The following is an 18,974-nucleotide window of genomic DNA, read 5'->3' on the forward strand; positions in this document are numbered from 1 at the left end:
TTCAACAAGGCCAACGGCAAGGCCCTGCATCTGGGCTGGAGCAATCTCAAGCACAAGTACAGGCTGGGCATGGTTTGAGAGCAGCTTGGGGGTGACTTGGGAGACTTGGGGGTGTTGCTTGACAAGAAGCTCAACAGCGTGTGCTTGCAGCCCAGAAAGCCCGGTCTGATGTAAGGTGCTCCTGCCCACGACAGGGGGTTGCAACTAGATGATACGAAAGGTCCCCTCCAACCCAAAGCACTCTGTGACTCCATGATTCCTGACAAAAGAGAGTTAACGTACATCAGCATTTGTTGTATCGCAAATGAACGTCTCCACATATCTCTATTAAAGATATGATTCAGACACATGAGTAATATCACCTGCAGCCTTTCGTGGCGCCCGCCCTTGGAGTAAGCACAGGCACACGCCGTGATGAGGGCGCTGCCACCCCACTGTTCGGCTGGAGGTGGCATTTCTCCTCCACCGTGACGGCAAGGAGCAGTCCCATGGCTCAGAGCCTGAGCATTGCAGCTGGAGGAGCGCTTCACCCTGTGCTTCCAAACATCCACAAAATGTTGTCCATGGCCACCCTGGAGATGTCTCTCTCCTTCTTCCCTCCCCGTCCACCGAAGCTGCCTGCTGGTGGACATCTGGAAGACCACCGTGCTCCTTTAGGGGCAGGTCATTTGGAGCAGGAGTGCACACGAAGGCAGCTTTACCCAAACCCTGCTCCAACAGCCAGTTTGGTGGCTGTGGAAAGCTGATGTGAAGCTGTCCTGAAAGCTCCTCCAGCTCTCTGAGCTTCCCTTCTCTGTCTGGAAAACACGAATTCCCCCTTCGTCACGTCTCTACAGACAGTAACCTCTTTGAGGACAGGACTGCTGGACCTTGGTTCATCAAGGGCCTCTGGGTGCAGTAGTAATAAATAATAATTTAGCACCGCCTTGCTGTTTCAGTGTGAGCCGTGTGTTTTGTTTAAAACCCAAGTCAGATGATGATGTGATAAACGCAGCCCACATTAGGAAAGAAGAGTTCTAATTGTCAGGGGGAAAAAAAAAAAAAAGAAAAAAAAAATGTCGAAAAACATGACTGACAAGCATGATAGTCAAGATGCAAACATCTTGAACATCAAACCGGTTAGCTGTTGATATCCCACAACCTGAGGGCTCCATTTCCTTTTTTTTTGTCCCAGTGGGGTCCCAGTGGGGACTGTTTTAGCCCAGCTCTTGCAGTAAAACATGCCCAGGGTGGTTGAGGAGCTCAGCTGGAGACACCAGCGTGTGGCAGATGAGGCAGGAAAGACAAAATTAAGGACACATCGCGTGCCCAACGAGGAAAATTAAGGATGTATAAACACATTATGTGCCCTCTGAGGAGAGGAGTGGGAGATAGCTCTGCACTTAGGGTCTCCCTGAGGCGAGGGTCCAGGCTCCACAGGCCCCATTGACCCTATGGCACCCAGAAGCAGGGCTGGGGGCGTGCAGCACGTCGCCCACCTCAGGGACACCCCCTTCCTTTGCAGAGCAGGTGCATGCTGAACGGGGACACCAGAAGGGCAGGGGGCTGGGTTTTATTTTGGGGAGCTTTTTTAGTATTTTGGGGGTTGGTTGAGGTGTGTGTGTGGGGAGGGGCAGGTGCAGCTTCACCTCATCCCATGCTGTTTGATTTTAGGGTGGGGGGGTGAAGGAGTGTCTCGCTGTTTGGGTCGGGGGGTGAAGGGGTGTGTGGCTGCTTGGGTACGGGCTGAGGGGGGTGTCTCGCTATTAGGGCGAGGGGTTTTCGGGGGGTGCCGGCGGGGAAGAGAGGGCTGGCGTTGGGTGGTGTCTGTGGTGGCGGCGGGCGGGCACTAAGACCGCGCCGCCCCCGGGCGCTGCGCGGCGGCTGCAGAAGAGGAGGAGACCGGCGGGCCCGGGCGGAGAGGCGCGGAGCCGAGCCGAGCCGAGCCGAGCCGAGCCGAGCCGAGCCGAGCCGAGCCGAGCCGTGCCGAGCCGTGCCGTGCCATGCCAAAGCCGGGGTACCGCTGAGGCGGGGCGGGCCAGAGCCAGAGGCGGGGGCTCCCCGGCGGGGGCCCGGCTCCCGAGGCGGAGGCAGCATTCGGGCGCGGGGAGCGGCTGCGCAGCCACCGGGCCAATGAACATGTCCGCGTTGACTTTGCAGGAATACGAATTCGAGAAGCAGTTCAACGAGCATGAGGCCATCCAGTGGATGCAGGAGAACTGGTGAGTGGGCAGCGGGCGCGGCCCCGCCGCCGCCGCCGCTTCACCTGCCCCGACCCCGCCGGGCACGCGCGGGCGCTGTGCCCGCCGCCCCCCGCCTCCTCCTCCTCGCCTTCATCCTCCATCAGCCTCCTCTCCATCCCCTCTCCCCCTCCTCTCCATCCCGTCTCCCCCTCCTCTTCATCCCCTCTCCTTCTCCACCTCCTCCTCCTCCTCCTCTCCATCCCCTCTCCTCCTCCTCCTCCTCTCCATCCCCTCTCCTCCTCCTCCTCCTCCTTCTCCTCCTCCTCCTCTTCCTCTTCATCCCCTCTCCTCCTCCTCCTCTTCTTCATCTCCTCTCCATCCCCTCTACTCCTCCTCCTCCTCCTCTCCATCCCCTCTCCCCCTCCTCTTCATCCCCTCGTCTTCTCCATCCCCTCTCCTTCTCCTCCTCCTCCTCCTCCTCTTCCTCTTCATCCCCTCTCCATCCCCTCTCCTCCTCCTCCTCTCCATCCCCTTTCCTCCTCCTCCTCCTCCTCTCCATCCCCTCTCCTCATCAACTTTCCCTGACGGACACTTGCAGATGGACGCAGCCCTGTCCCGCTCTCCCCCCCCAGCACCGGGGACCTGGCACCCCACTGAGCACCCACATCCCCCAAAGGTCCCAAGAGGGGACCTGAGAGCATCCTGCCCCTATTTCACGAGGGTGGCTTGGATTTTTTGGGGGTAGGCTAAAGGGAATGGGCACCAAAGGCTCTGTTTGAGCTCGATAGGTGGTGAGGGGGACCCGTGGCTGTTTCGGGAGGGATGGGGGCACGTAGGTGTGCACGGGCTGGGAGTGCTGGATGCTGCTCGGTTTGTCTATGTTTCGGGAGCAAACTGGTGTGGGAATAGGGTAAACGGGTACAAGAGGATGGAGGGGGGGGAGATCTGAGCGTGTATTAGCTGGGTAACAACCCACAGGAGGTGCAGTTTAGGTTAAAGAACACGAGTAGGATCCAGGACTCCCCATGTCATCGCCGGGCTCTCCTGCACCTCGTTATGTGACCTTGAGGAAATTACATAACCTCTCCTGGGCCTCAGTTTCCCCAGCTGGGAGAGACGGTGGGGGTAGTAATGCTGAAACGATGACTTAGGTAGCGTTTGCGGAGGGCCCGGAGGCCGTGGAGCACTGTCTAAACGCTAAGCAGGGCGATTAGAGCCTCCCTGGCTGCCTCGTGTGCTGCAGAGGTTAGCCAGCGGGGACTCCAGCAGCGCGAGGCTCCCGCTTTCCGGGTTCAAAGCAGGAGACCATCAGCTTTGCGCCTCTGAAGAGGCACGGCGGTCTGTGCACGCATGCTTTGCAGCCTGGTTTTGCCTTCTGTAAGGGAGCCGGTGAATCGGTACGTTTCGTTCGCCTGAAAGTAGAGAAGAGCAGCCTGCCCGTGGCCCCGGAGCGTGTCTGCAAGTGATGTGGTGCTGTGCCCGTTGAGGTCTCTGTCACAGCACGCTTCTCCTGAAAATGCAGGCGAAGCTTCTTCCGAGTTTCAAGTTAAACTGTGCGTTTTTATCCTCAGGAAACTTCCTCTCTCAATGGAGCAGGTCCTGTTCCAGCAGCTGGTATTACAGGGGAGAACTAACAGGTAACACGCAGTGGCTAAGGGCCTTGCAAGAAGGCTTTTCTGCATCGTCTCAGGATGACGCTGTACGTTCACCTGCACTGGCATCAATGGCAGTCCCTGGCTTTGTGGGCATAACTTTAATGTATGCAGCATTAACGTGAGATGAGGTTCCTAAGCAGTAATTTATCGGGATAAACACAGTTGTTTGGACTGGAAGATGGGCTAGGTGGTCTAGCTTGAAAGAATACTGTGGCAAGATTTTGTACTGTAGTAGGCATTTAAATTAGAATGCAATGCAGCACCCTAACGTGGAGGTAAACAAGCTCTATAGGTGTGGCATTTCTTATTTTGCTTCTGTTGTAGAAAAATTTCTTGATATCTTACAAAGCACCCCCAGAAGAAGGTCTGTAGCACGGCGGGGGTGACAAAGTGGCCCTAGGTGTTGAACGTGTCTTCTGAATTTTGAGGAGCATCTTCGGAGCCTGGCTCCATCGCGTATGAAGACGTAGCCCAGATTTAGGCAGGCCGTGAATCCCTTTATGTACCCTCTGGGTTCTGGGCTGCTTAAAGCCTCACAAGCCCCTTTAATTATATCCGAGCGAGCCAAGAGCTGGAAAAGCTTGAACGGGAAGCCCGGGGGTAGCAGCGTGCCCCTAGGTACCGGCGGGGCTGGTCTGGGTGGATTATGGTGCGAGGAATGAGATGGCTGCTCCTCACCAGCCCGGGCTGAACCTCCTCTGCCTCCATCCAGCCTTCCCCGAGCTCCTTGGCTCCCTGGGGCCAAGGAACATCCTGCATACCAGATACGCCACCGCTGGCTGGTACGTGAGCTTTCCTCAGCACGCCCGCGTGCCAGGGTTGCTTTCCTCACTCCCACATCTTCCTCTGGACACGTTCCCTCTGAGGCCGGCGTGAACGTGGCCCCTCTGATGGCGGAGAGGTCTCGTAGCCATAAATGAGGTCCCTCCTTTCTTGGATCCTCCTTGCTTGGATCCTCCTTGCTTGGGTCCTCGTGTTCTCCTTCACTTCACGGGGGCCCTCATCCTGCAGCGTGTGTCATGTAGGGACCTCTGTCGGGCTCGGGCCTAAATCAGCAGTGCTGAAAACACGCTGCTGGTCTGGCACCGAGGGAAAAGGGACAGCCCATGCCCCGGTGCCTGGAAGCAGATGGGTTTTGTGCCCCCCTCTGTGCTCAGCTCGGCGTGTGCCTGGCCCTGGTGTGGAGGCAGGAGCTGAGGAGCGGTGCCAGGGGCTGCAGGGGCGGCCCTGCCGCTTGCTGCTCTCTCAGGGGAGGCAGCACGAGTCGCTTCTCTTCCCCAGGAGACTGGTTTTGAGGAGACTAAAGATCTGAGAGGTTCGTGTGCTGCCATCCAGCTCCTTTCACCTCACGTTGTGGGGATTTTCTGCGTCTGCCTGCAGTGCCACCCGTGCCACAGCTCGTGACGGCAGGTGCAGCACCTCGCTGAGCATACTGTGAATGCCCCATGGGAGTGAAATCGGGGTGAAGTCAGGCATTTATTAAAACCATTGCTTAAAAGATTCCCAGATCCAACTCTCCCAGCACCTCCTCCCAAACTTCTTCGGAGAGGGGTGAAGCAAATGGGCTGCAGGTGGATCTTTATTCCGTTTTGAACCGAGCTACCGCCTGAGGGGGGATGCAGCCCCAGCCCCTGGCTTCCCGGGGGTACAGAAATCGGGATTTTTTTGCAGGAAATCTCACGGCTCGGGCCGGCGGTGCCAGCTCCCGGCTGCAGGCCGTGGGGTGGCAGAAAGCGGGCGGCAGGCGGCGGCAGCGCCGGGGTCCCCCCGCCTCGCGCCAGGTCGGGGCACGGGCAGCGGGTGCCAGTTGTTCCTGTTATAATTGCCTGGCCAATAATCATTATCTTCAGATGTCTGCTGACGAGGGGCTCGCCAATGGGGAGGCAGGAGGCCTGTGCTGACTGCGCCCGGATTATCTGCCCGAGGTGACGTCACGCCAGGGCTTGCCGAAAATCGCAGAAACTTTTCCTCTGCTGCTGCTCCGCCGGCTGCGGCACAGCCCCCGGGATGCCGTCCCCAGCTCTCGGTGCCCTGGGGATGCCGGGTGCTGCTTTTCCCTTCTCTCTCCTCTTCCTTTAACCCTTGGCAGCCGGCAGCGTGCTCTCAGGTGGCAGCAGGCGCAGGATGAAAGCCCCGTGGCTGTTCCCCGGGGATGCCGTGGGGCTGAGCTACAGAAAGTCCTTTTTTTTTTTTGTTAATCAACCTTTGGGACAGAGGGAAGCACTGTGAAAAGCCACTAGTTTTTTATTATTATCATTATTACTATTTTTTAAAAGCACTGGCATCTCAAACAGGACTGTGAAATTAACTCTGTGAGCCTCAGATGAGTAGAAATACTCGGGTATTTAAAAAGCCCCACACCCTAGTGCAGTAAGTTGTTTTTAACCTCTTGCTGCCTGAAACTTTCATCTACAAGAGTCAGCGAGTGCCTGAGAAGTTCATGTGTCGTTGTGATTTGTTTCCAGTCAAGACTGAAAATAGATGTGGGAGAGCAGAGGGTCAGCTAATTCGGATTTGAAGATGTGCTTGCCTTTTAATAATTCACGTAGGCACAGTCGTTCTGGACAGGTTTGTTTCCTAAATGCAGAACAAGCTCCTCTCATCCACTTAAGCTGCTCTTGCCTCATGCAAAAATCAAGAATGAGAGGCTGTGCCTGTCTCTCTCCAGGCATACGTGTGTGGCAGCCAAAAACTGATGCAAATTTCTATTTATTTATTTTTTTTTTTCTTTCCCTGAGTGCTTTCTAAATGCCAGGGGAGGACACAGAGGGATGCTGCAGTCACCCTGTCCTTCTCTCGTGTGCCACAGCGAGGACGCACAGGGCAGACGATTCGCTGCTCCTGGCCGTGGAGGCTGTTTTACTACAGCCAATGCAGTCAGCCTGAGAAGGCAGCCCACCTTTACGTTGATTGCAGTGCCCAAAGGGGCTTTTTGCTGTGCTTACGTGCCAGCTGGCCATAAAGCCGACAGGCTGAAGGATTTCTAAGGGTTCTCCTTGCAGTACAGAGCAGCACAGGTGCCACAGGAATTAGAGAACACCCCCTCCTTCGTGTTTCCTCCATCCCTTCCTGAGCAAAAGGCAACGTATCGCAGGATCACAGCGCTCGGCCGCCCTGAAAGCACAAGGACAGAGCCAGCAGGGAGTAGCAGTATGTGTCGTTTCAGGGTTCAGATGATCCAGTATTTTCTGTGTGTTTGCTTGGAGAGGAGAAAAAAAAAAAAAGCAGAAGGGAGGGCAGCACAAAAATGTCATCCTCAAGATAAACACGTTGGTGTCCTCTGGAGGCAGTCTGCCGCTGAAAGGTGGGCGCTGGCGCTTCACTCACTCACCCTGTCCCTGGAGTTTGAGCACAGCTCTCGTCCTGGGGCTTCAGGAATTGTTGAGCCTCTGGGAGCGAAGCCATCTCTTCTGGTCTGTGTGATCTGGGGATCACAAACTTGTAAGAATGGCCAGCGTGAAGTAGTTTAGGAGGTTGTCGTCGTTTTCAAGAGTGAACATGAACGTTTAGGAACGCTTTCATTGAGGGAGAGATGCGGGATGCTGAATTACTGCGGCGTTTTGGAAAACGCAACTGGTGTCCTCAACCAGCCCCACGTTTTGGCAGCAGAGACAGCAAGCGGGGTCAGGAGTCCCGGGATTGAGGGGTGCTTGCGGAGACAGACAGACAGACAGACAGGCCGACCTTTGGCCAGACAGACAGAAGGAACCAGCCTTTGCCCTTTGATGTCAAAATCCGGGCAGAGTTGGTAGTTGGAGGCTCCCCCAAGGCGTAGCTTCACGAGGATGGGCGAAGGCACAGGCTGCTGGCAGCTCCCGGGGTCCTTCTGCGCCCCGGGCGAATGCAGTGGGAGCACAAAGCCCTCGCTCAGCCCCGGTTTCCTTCCACTTGGAGAAGGCAGCAGCTGACGTGAGTGCAGGTGACCTTGTGCTGTACGTGCATGCCTTTGGGCTCTTCCCAGACGTTGCAGCAGCATCCCTTTCCCCACTTTCCTCTTCCAGCCATGCGTTGGTCATGTGCTGCTGTGGTTTGGGCTGCTGCATGCTCTTCTCCTGTTAGTTTTTATGAGACAGAGAGACTGCCTTGCTCTGAGAAGAATAAATACAGAGGTTAAAAAGGTGGAAACTTTGTAAGGGAAGAGCTGCAGTGAGCGTGCGGGAGGTGCAGAGCTGGGATTCCTCCTTTTGCTCCCTTTGTGAGTGCCTGTGGAAGTTTCTGCAGCTTGGAGAAATACCACGGCACCTGAGGAGCTTGGCCAAAGCGGTAACACACGTTGCTTTCTGATCCCAAGTAGCGGTGCCACGTGGTACTGCCTTTCCCTCTGCCTCTTGTAGCGTGCCCCACTGCAAATCTTCAATTTCAGCCCTTGTTGACTCCGCTGGGGGCTTGTGGTTGCCGTAAGGCTTAGTTACGGACCAGGAGCACGGTGAAAGGACTCGAGAAGCAAGCTGACGTCAGGCTGGCCGCAGAGGTGGCTGCCGAGCAATCTTTGACCTCCTCGGAGCGGGGAAGAGGAGGAGGTAACACAACTCAGCAGCTTGCCCCACGCCAGGGATCTCGGGGCTTCGCAGAGGGCACGTCGTGGCTTCTGCACCAAGCAGCACGCGGGGCAGCGAGGCCTGCTCAGCGCAAATTTGTTCGTTTTTATTTATTTTTAACCATCTCGCAAAGAGGTCCTGAGGTGGTAAGAGCCAGACGAGTAATTACGTGGTGAGATTTCAGAAACCGTGACTGCTTTACGCTAATACTGTGAGCTTTACGCTTGCCCTAGCGCCGCGTTTGCCTCCGTGGTGGTGGCAACCGAGGAGTAAGAAGAGCCGAGCTGATATCGGAGGGAAGGCAATTTATTGTTACCCTGGGGTTAAACTCCTCAAGTACAGACCAGTCCTAATTGCAGATTTATGGAAGGAATTGTCCTTCAGATAGTCCTGTAAAAACTTCAGGCTCTTCAACGTCTTCTGATGGAAACTTTTAAAGGGAAATTTTTAAAATTTGCTAGTAATTGGTTCCAGCCTACGAAGCCTGCGAATGGAGTGCAAAAGGAATTGACCATCCGCCACGATCGTGAGCTCCTCCAGCTGAATGCATTGCTTATGATACCTGATGGCCTCGGCTACCCCTGGACATGAAATCTGCGCTCAGTCCTGAGCGTGATTAAGGACGAATACTCGCCCTGTATGCATTGAGCCTGCAGTCAAATAAATACACCTAGAAAGAGCAATCCTAGGGGTTTCCAATTAACGTTTTAAGAGGCAGAAACAAGGGGCCAAATTCACGTCAGTAAAAACACCAGGATGGTATTACTCAGGAGTCTGATCCTCTGGGTAATAAAAACGTCTGGTTTTCTTTTTCCTTTTCCCTTTTTTTTTTTTTTTTCTTTTTCTTTTTCATTTACAGCTGTTAAGTGGTACTTAGGGCGGTAATAAAATCCCCTCGGTATAAACAAAAGCGGGATGCCAAAGTTGCTGCGCTGTCCCATTCAGATAGCGCTTTTATTAACAAATCTCCCCGAAGCCTGGCTTCTTTCTTCTGTACTTTTCCTTTTAGCTTTAATTGGGAGTTTTCCCTCTAGGTCTCCTGTTCCCTCGTGCATCTGCAGGACTTCTGTAAACATTAATGGGAGTTTTGTGGTTTTGAGCGTACGACGTACCCAGGCAGCTGAAAGCCTTGGGATTTTTTTTATTTTTTTTATTTTTTTTTTTTCCTTTTTGCTCTCCCTGCAGGGGCTGGCTCTCCAGCTCTTTTTTCACATCTCTGCCGGTCACAACCCAGAGAGGCGTTGCTGTGAGCTGAGGACTCTGCGGACACCTTAGGTTCAGGTTCCTCGCGTCGTGTTTCTTCCTCGCCCCTGGTGATTTCACCGCCTCTCCTCGTTGGGAGCTGGCATCACGAGGTCGTGTTAAGCGAGCCAGCGATTTGGGTACACAGCACTGATTGTGGGCCCCTGATGAAACACGTTACTCAAGAGGCAGTGATTTTCTGAGAGCATTGCCCCGTTAACATTTTTTCAACAGCTGTTGGCCACCATCTAAAGCAAGGTACTGACCCGGTTCAACCTTTTGTCTCTTAGTCACCTCTGTGCTTAAATACCCTTTTTTGACCTCATGCATGATAAAAAAAATACTATTTTTGGTACCACTCACGCCAGAGCTGTCTGGGGTGAGTCCCTTTTGCAATGGCTCTGTGTACACAAGCCATCCGTTTGTTTTGTTAAATCATTATTTGTTGTTTCAGAGCTCTGTAAATACCGGGGAGTTAAATACATTATTATTATTATTTTTTTTAATCTTGCTTGTGTTGGCGGTTGGTGCCAATCATACTGCCTGCACGCTGCCACATTTCTGGGTATCTGACGCGAACTGGGATGCCCCTTGTCCAAGGCTCTGCCCAGGTCTGCTACCTTCTGGTGGAGCGGCTTGGTCCTTGACTTCTGGAGCAGATCAATACCAAAAGAAGCAGCCTGCTTGTTTGTGGCTTTGCTCAGCCGGCCTCATGTTTCATTATGAAAGGCAGCTCTCTTTTACAAGCCGCATTCCAGCAACTAGCTGGAAAAGTCCTGAAAAAAGTCTGTAGTAAAACTTCGGTTGGCTTCAATGTGAGAGAGAGAGAGAGAGATCCTAAACTTGTGTGTGTTGGATGAATGTAATACAGCATCTGGTATGTAAAACGAGCGTGACAGTGTACATGCCTTTAAATAGTCATTACTGTAAGTGGAATAATTGGGAAAGATGCTAGAAGACCGTAAAGTTGTAGAGCTTAGGGATATGGTTTAGTGGGGACTGCTAGCGTTAGGTCAGAGGTTGGACTCGATGATCTTGAGGTCTCTTCCAACCTAGAAATTCTGTGATTCTGTGAAAGAGAAAAGAGGTTGTGTCTACCTTTAGTAAAAATGCACGCCAGGCTGATAAAATGGGCAAGCCAGGGAGAAATCGTAACAGCCAACAGCATTTTACTGCGTGGTGAACAAGCAGAGCTCTTCCCCGTGCCATCTGCGGTAGTGTGCCCTTGACCGAGAAGAAAAACAGACGAGGGTAAGAAAAAAGGATCTGTGAGCATCTCTCCTCTATCGACAGCGTAGCTGGGAGCGCTGATTTCCATCCCAGGCTCTCCAAGAGCTTTTCTTGCCTTATTTTCTTGCCTTAACTCCTGTCCGTAAGATGAGCAGTTTTGAGTAGCATCAATTTAAGTGGCACATGCGATTGAGGGAGGCTCACAGCAGACCTCAAATATCTTGCCTACGCTTTTCTTTTTACAATCATGTTCCAGCCTTTTGGCCTGACAGGCCTTGTCTTGATTTCTTTTGATTTCCAGCACTTGGGAGAGCCCCCCGTGGCGCATGAGGTAGGCTGAGGCACTTGGTGCAAACTTTGGCGTGTTTTCCTTGGCCGCTGGGTCGGAGTCTGCCCCTTGAATGTCAGCCAGGCTGTGAGGCAAGAGTGCCGGCCTCCCCGTCACGCACCTTGCACAAGGAGCTGGTGTCAAGGTGGGTTGCCTCGGCAGCGTTTGCTGGCGCTGGAGGAGCTCCCTGGGGCCGTCCCCTTGCCCCACGAATCATGCCACGCAATCGTGGCTGCAATCCGGTGGCCAGGGCCAGCTGACACGGGAGGGAGCAGGTGGAGATCCGTGGAGGATGGCTGGAAATCCACAAAATAAGATCAGAGTGCTGAGGGCTTGTGTCCTGGGCTTAGAGCTGGCTGGGGTGCAGTCCTCGAGTGCTCCTCTTCCAGCCCCTCTCCGTGTTGAGCCGCTCGGCGATTGCACGGGGACCCGGGCTGCTCAGGAGTCACGGCCACGGGCTAGGCAAAGAGAGCAGGAAGGGAAAGAGATCCAAGTCCGGGTGTTGGCTCAGAGGAGGCCTTTCAGAGCTTATGGATATGTGCTAAGCAGGTATTAAATAGTTGCTGCCTTATAAATATCGCTTCCGAAAGCGAGTCTCCTCCACGGCGCTGTGGCTGCTCGCGCCGCCCGCGTCTGCAGCGCCTTCCGAAGAGGCTCGCCTGGCTGCCTGCTGACTCACGCTCGCGCTGCCTTTTCCCCTCTCGTTCCCTGATGTGCTGATTTTTATCTCTCCTCCCAGGGCTGCGCCCCAGACGCTGTGTGATCAGGGCCTTTGTGTTTGCGTCTGTCCCGCTTCTGCCATCACTGCACAGGGAGCCAAAGGCTGGTGGGATGCTCCTAGAGGAGCTTCATCCGGCTCCTGGAGCCTTGTGCCCTCGCGGCCCGGCGTGCTTTCCTGCTTTGATCTTCCAGACGGGGCCATCGAACGATGTCACTTCAAAGGCTGTCTGCTCTTGATGTGCAATGCTCCGGTGCGGCTCACGGTACAGCTCACTTCCTGCGTATCTGCCCAAATACCATCAGCACCAGTCATAAGCAACACCCCTAAAATCTTTGAGGATGCAGGTTAACATGCAAGGACGCTTACACCTTCAGGTTTTTCACCCTTTACAGCCCAGGCTCCAAAATCTTGTCTGTGGGTATCCCGGATGGTCGTGTCCAGCTTGTCTTCTCAATCTCTTCCGATCAGGTCACCATTTATATTTCTCATCCACCTCTAGGTTTTTAGCCCAAGCTGTTTAAGGCCAGTTTGAAGCCCAGCTCATTAAGTTACTATCCCATAACTCCCTTTTATCTTTTTTTTTTTTTTTTTTTGGTCAGATGATGTCCAGTGTTTTCCCAGCAATCCTCATTCAAGGAACGACACTGCACGGCCAATTACCAGCAAGCTAATTAGCAGACAGCCTCTCCCCTCGTGGCTCACAAAGTGTGACATGCCCGTTCGCAAGAGCTTGTGCCGCACGGGGTCACCTTGCAGCAGCCTTGCTGCGGATGAAGTGTGCTTTTCCCCTTTCCCTTTCCTGCTCATCAGCAGCGTGCCACACCAGGAGGGGACAGGCAGCACTCCCCAGTGTCACCGAGCGTAATCCAGCGCTGGCAGTGCCTTTGAAACCCTCCCTGTGTTGAAGCGATGGCCTCTGCACGCCAGTTCTTCTTCCTAAACCTTATTTATGTGCCATTAAGCTGTATTTACGGTGCTGCTTATTGCAGGTTTAGTTGCAGCGGGGAGACTTGGCCTTTGCAAACAGAAATTCGCGATTTGCAAATCCTGGCGCCTTTCCCTTGGGCCTTTTGCAAGTGCTGGAGGGCGTTAAACTCGCAGCTCCTCCGGGGTTTTCTCCTGTGAAATGTTTCCTCGTAGCAGCAGTGGCTGGTGGCTTCGTGAACCAGGCGCCGAAAGCCCTCCAGGCGTTTCGGTGGTGACATTAAGCACTTGAGGCCAGCTTCCCTCGGCTTGGGATTTACTTTTTGTCACCGATTCTGAGTGAGTATTGGGCCAAATATGTTTGCAAGCAAGATCAGGAGGGTGTGTGCTTGTACTCCCTCGACTTTTACTCACTGGCTCTCAAAAGCAGTGCCTGGTACCACGGACCCGTGCAGCGACGCCTAAATGATGACCAGAGCTGCAAGTTCTCCATCAGATTAGTCCATCTTTTCCATCCCAGCTTCCTCGGTGTTTCTGGTATATCTACCAGTTAAGTTAAACAGAAAGCTTCATCTTCAGTGTGGCACTCCGTCCTGGGAAGGGGGATCTCTCCTCCACCCCAGACGTTTGGTATAAGCTGGGTGGAAGGGATTGGTACCTCTCGAAAGATGCCTGGGGCTATGGGCAGAGTCAGGGAAACATCCATCTATTAGTGACATCTTAGGCCAGATTTTCCAGCTTTTTATTTTACAAGCGTGTAGAGACATCTTAATGCATTCAGATGTTATTAAGTCTAAGCTGTTAAGTTAATTTTAATGACTTTAATAGACCTTTAGCATTCACGTTTAATCCAGCACTACTTACTGGCCTGCGCGGTACGTTGATACTTTCCAAAGCTGCAGACTTGGCAGCTGCCTGAAAGGGTACTTGCATTTCCCAGCTCCTTGGATGAAATCCTTTCTGCTGCCGTTAGCTGACGTAGGGTTCAGCTCGGCATCTGGCCTGGGCTTTAAAACTGTCTGCACGAGGCTTCCTGATGTAGCTGTAAGCAGCATCGCTTGGGGAAGGGTTCCCAGGGAGAAACATCCCGCTCTTTCATCCCTTTGATTGTCCATCTCTTTTGGGGGATACCTTCAGTGGCTGGCATCAGAAATGTGTTCAGAAGAAGCTTTTCTGTGTGTCTGTGTGGCTGCTACGCTTCTGCTGCCCTGTTTGAGCTAGCAAACCCAGCCCTGCCACACTTGGCTGAGCCAAAGCTCCCACGGCTGGCATGGGAGAAGTTTTCTTCTGTACCAGGAGCAGCCCTAAGAGCACGCTAACTTAGAAAGACACGAGATTCAAATCCATATCAAGGCTTGATTCTCGCACAATCCTCTTATGATTTTCCTAAATGTTTTGTCAGGCTTTTCTCTGTCTTGTTTTCTTCAAAGTACGTCGGCACTAAGTGCATGCTGACCTTCCTCGGATTAGCTTTCCTTGCCTAATAACTGGAGGTAGTGTGTGCAAATCCTGGGCTTTGCATATTTGACTGATTTAGGAGTAAATACCTTCCAGGCTTTGTTCAGATCTTTGCTCGAGTCTAAAGAGGTGCTGATGTGTTGCAGTCATGTTGCTGTTACTTGCATCTGACAGATTTCTCCATTGACTCTTCCCCAAACACGACAAATACTTTTGCACCCAGTGGAAGCACCGGCTGAGGTATTTTCCTTCAAATCCTTACAGTTTTGTTTTTTTTTTTTTTTTGTGGAAGGTGCACTAAACCAGTTCTGCCAGTATTAACACCATTTGCTTTTGCTACTAGTCAAGCATAATTCAGGACGCCTCCAGATTCCTCCTGGCGGTTTATTAGTTCCTGATGGGCTGCAGCGCTTTCACCGGTTAAATTCAGCAGCTAAATCGTGCACGATGAAACCCATCTGACCAAATCTGCAGTACTCGGGACCTGCTGCCACTCTTGCATCCGTATGATGTTCATTGCCTGCTTGCTCATCGCCCTTATCAGGTTATGATCTGTTCAGCTTCATACAGCTTCTGATGTTTAGCTGGTAAAAAAAAACAAAAAACATTTCTGTGATGTGCCCAGAGAGGTGTCCAGCTGTACCATTCCGTGAGTGCTGGTGAAACAGCTCGCCCCAGCAGGCACTGAAGTGTGCTGAAATGGGAATCGTATTTCTAACCCACGCCAGGTAAATAACTTTTTTTTGGGGCTCCTCACCAAAAGAGTGAGCTGCATCTCGCGTCCCAGCTTACCGTGCATGGTAAAGTTCATAAAAGTTCATTTCACTGAATTAAACGTTGGTTTCAAAGCTGACAGGGTTATTTTTTTCTGAGTGAAAGGTAGAACAGCTACACTTGCTGCTCTTTTCAGTGTAACTTCACTCTGTAACTTCTATAGCAATGCATTACGACAGTCGCTTTTGATGTCGCTTGAGTAACCGTACGAGATCTGATAAGAGGTTAATTTGGGAGAGCTAAAACATTTCTTAAAGCGCTGCCGTTGTAGCCATGTGGGCTGTATTGTACTAGCAAAGTTTTACGCTTTCCACTTTCATGCTTTTCTGCAGGCAGGTTTAAAAGTCAGGACCAGGTTCTAAGTCAAATAAGTAGGAAGTGAAGCATAAAGTACAGACTTCCAGAAGCAAAAAGCACGAGACCATTTCAGGCCTTAATGAGATGTGAAATGTTCTCACCTTGCAGAAAAGGCTCTCCAAAGATCACAGTTGGCTTTAGGTTGTTCTGTGTACGTAGTTGTACTGTCTCTGCTACCAGTAGACAACACAATTACTCTTTGGTTGTAAAATAATCATTTCGCTGGGGACACCAGCACTTTCTGCCCTTATTTAGTGCTTCTCCTTTTGCTCTCCACAGAAGTGACCATAAAGCCAACCGTACAAGAGGCATAACAGAGCAAATACAGGTGCAAGAGGCTTTCCCAAGGTGAAGGCTTTACTGTAGACAGAGTAAGGTGAAATCAGGTAGCCAAGTCCCTGAGAGCACAGCAGCTTCAGCACATTTCAGCAACAACACCTTGTCATGCCCAGCTTAGTGGGCCTGGGGTGCCCAGTACAGAATTACAGAATTACAGAATTATGGAATTACAATAACGCTGTTCTTTGCTATCTATCAGTACAAGAGTGGCGGACAACTCCAGCTGTAAAGTCACGTGGACTCCGATCATCCTTTCCCAAAGCCTGCAGAACTGCAGAGAGGTCAATCTGTTCTTCCCAGCGCTTCAGTGCCTGCCTAGGGAGAGAAAAAGCACAGGTTTGTGATGCTTTCAGAGGCAGTTTCCATTTTCACGAGCGTCAAATTTTGCACTTGTTTTGTAAGATCACAATGAATGGATTCTCTAGCTCTGCAGTTTTTAGTTGTTGTCAGAATGATTACGTATTTCTTTACTGAAGTTAGTTCAATCCAGCGTAGTTTAGGCAGATTAAATAGCTGAGAAACGAGCAGGAAGACCGGAGGATGAGTCCAGGGGGAAAAACAATCACCAAACCCACCTGGTCAACATCTCAAAAGTTGGGAAAATTAGCTCCATTGCAAGGGACTTGAGACTGCTATTTTCGGCAAGGCCAGGAAAAAATGTACTGTTTTCTGTCGAGTCTTTTTGGATCTCTCTTCAAAAGTCTTCCCAGGTATAAAGACTGCTGACCTAAGGGTGCCTAATGGTCAGGATAGGAAAAGGGGTGCACATTGAAGCCTCTCCCCTCTAGTCAAGGACAGAGCGAGTTTGAAAGAGGAGAGGCCAGCCTTTGAAGCATGGCCTGAACTCCTCTTCGCAAAACATAATTAAGCAGCGCAGTGCTTAGCTGCTATGGTGATCGCCGTGATTGGATCCCTTCAGTGCTGGGCTTCGTGTAAACAGGAAACAATTAGCCAAGAAATGTGGTGCTGTGCTTCCATTGCATTTCCTGTGCAAAACTGTGGGTTGAGCCGTTTGGGAATTCTCCCCTTAATTGCAGCCTTGGCTGTGCGAGGTGTGTTAATCACCTTTTGCGTGGTGCCCCCACACACCTGCTTGGAACTGATTCAGGCAAGCCGCCTCCCGTAATGAAAGGTGTTTCGGCCCAGTTTGCCCTCTAAAAATACTGAGGGCTGAATTCGGTCTCAGGTGGTGACGCAAGAGGAGTTGCAGAGAGATTGCAGCGGCCGCGGGAGGGAGGTGGGACGCCACGGGCTCGGCACCAACCTCCTCACAGGCATCCCCAGAGCAGGAGCCCCAGATTAGGGCTTGTGCAGGCTGGAGGTGGTTGCAGCGGGTGGTTGGGGATCCCCGGCTGCCCGCCACAGCCCTTTGGTGGCACAGGATGTGGTGTGTGCGTTGTGCAGAGGAAGAGCTCCACGTGTCATCCCGCGAGCTCTGCGGGAGGAGCTGCTCTGCTCGCCTCGGGGCTCCCGCTCCTCGCCGCGGCGCTGCAGTGGTAACGACACGGCTCCAAGTCAGGAGAAGGAAAAGACCACCTGAGCCAGGCGAGTCTTTGAAACTGCAATAAGGGGCGGCGAAATGAAGCCAGGCCAGCAAGACATCCATAAACCCTTGAAAGTGGAAGGAATTTGTGCATAATTAATAGCAGGAACCACAGCAGAGCAGCAGCCGGGCATCAGTCTCGCTTGGCTTTCTTCTAGCAACTGCTCGATATGTCCATTTTATTGACTGAGGAGTAGAGAGAGCAGAGGCAGGCTTAAATGCTATCAAACTCTTCTTGAGATGCCAACGGGAAGTATTGTCCCCGGTGAGGATCTCAGAATTGTATCGCACTTTAAGTTGGCCTCAGAGATGCAGTAGCTCAGGGAGGAGAACTTGTGACTGCATGCACACAAGCTAGAAAACTTCTCTTTCCGTGAGTGTGTAGTGTTGATTCAAAGCAAAGGTTCTTGAAGTCCCTCTCTGCATCTGCAAATAAAGGCTGTAGGATTTCTTAATATCTTCCGGATGAATAATCTGAATTATTCAACGTACAGAGCTGTGATGTATGGATGGGTACATAAATGCAAGCTTCTGAGTGACAGCTTACGTGGAGAAAAAATGAAATACCACAGAATAACACAGTAGGGGAGATACTGCCAAAGAGTGCTCTGGAAGCCACAGAAAGGGAAAGAACAAAAACTACCATGTTCTAACTTCATTATCCAGGTCTTTTTTTTTTTTTTTCTTTGGCTCGTGCTATGTGAACTCTTCTGCAAGATGATTCTTCTCAATATTATGGATGTACATGCGTGAAGATAGAGTGGTAGGGCTTAGACATTCCCATGTGAAGTGCCACTGTGCTCCTGCCCTATAAATTTTCATTAAATAGCATTTTATGAACATCCAGCTGACATATGAGACTGAATAGCTAATATATCCATTGCTATTTGAAGGGATGCCTTTCAAATCTACGTGCTCAGTGGAGAACTCATCTTTTATACATAGTTGTATTGGAGGGATGGTATTTAAATTACAGCCTGAAATAATTACAGGAAAGCAAATGATTACATTTATGCATCTAACATTTCAGAAGTTCAGTCTCTTACATGTATTTGCTGAATAAATGTCACCTTGCCAGATCTTGCACAATCAGGTGATGTATTCACTTGCACAATCAAGAGAAATCCAAACACGCAAGAGGACGAAGGTAAAATTGGTTTTGTAATGATAAAGCCAAAGGCCTTTATTTCTGTGCAATTAAAATTTCCCCTTGAAGTTGCGTGGCGAGTTGTTTGCGCAGCATTTCCTTTGCTTCGTCTTACCCGGAGAAGCACCCACAAAAGATGGAGCAAACGTGCTGGGCTGCAGGGCGCTTGAACTGCTCTGGGCCTTGCTTTTTCCTTCTGACGAGGCAGGAGTTTAGGCCTTGTACCGGGCTTTTCATTTTTGCCATCTTTTTTTCTTCTTTGATATTTCTTCCCAAGGGCTGAGGACGTCCTCCTGTGAAATATTTTGGGTAGGCACCCATTTTGCAGCTTGTCTTGTGTCACCGAGCTGGTGAGTGCTTTGGTGTCTGGCTTTTACAGCCGACAGGGAAGAAATCCCAGCTTTTCTTTATGTTTTTCGTCTTCGGTGAAGTGCCCAGTAGAGAAAACGAGCAGGTCCAGCTTGCATTTATGGTCTCCGATTACACATAAAGGAGTTATTGGACGTCCAGTGATTTGAAACAGCTTTTTGGGGGGATTATACTATTTTCGGCAGGT

General features: G+C 51.6%; 1 protein-coding gene across 1 annotated transcript in view; it reads left to right on the plus strand.

The window, feature by feature from the left end:
* Nucleotides 1-1,890: 1,890 nt before the first annotated feature.
* The window catches only part of ELOVL6 (ELOVL fatty acid elongase 6), a 59,293-nt gene continuing 42,209 nt past the window's right edge, over nucleotides 1,891-18,974 (plus strand). Inside the window, exon 1 of the mRNA XM_032187161.1 lies at nucleotides 1,891-2,201. Within this exon, the coding sequence (XP_032043052.1) occupies nucleotides 2,113-2,201 (89 nt within the window). The 5' untranslated portion in view covers nucleotides 1,891-2,112. The remainder of the gene's footprint in view (nucleotides 2,202-18,974) is intronic.

The sequence above is a fragment of the Aythya fuligula genome, chromosome 4, assembly GCF_009819795.1.
Source record: "Aythya fuligula isolate bAytFul2 chromosome 4, bAytFul2.pri, whole genome shotgun sequence".
NCBI lineage: Eukaryota > Metazoa > Chordata > Aves > Anseriformes > Anatidae > Aythya > Aythya fuligula.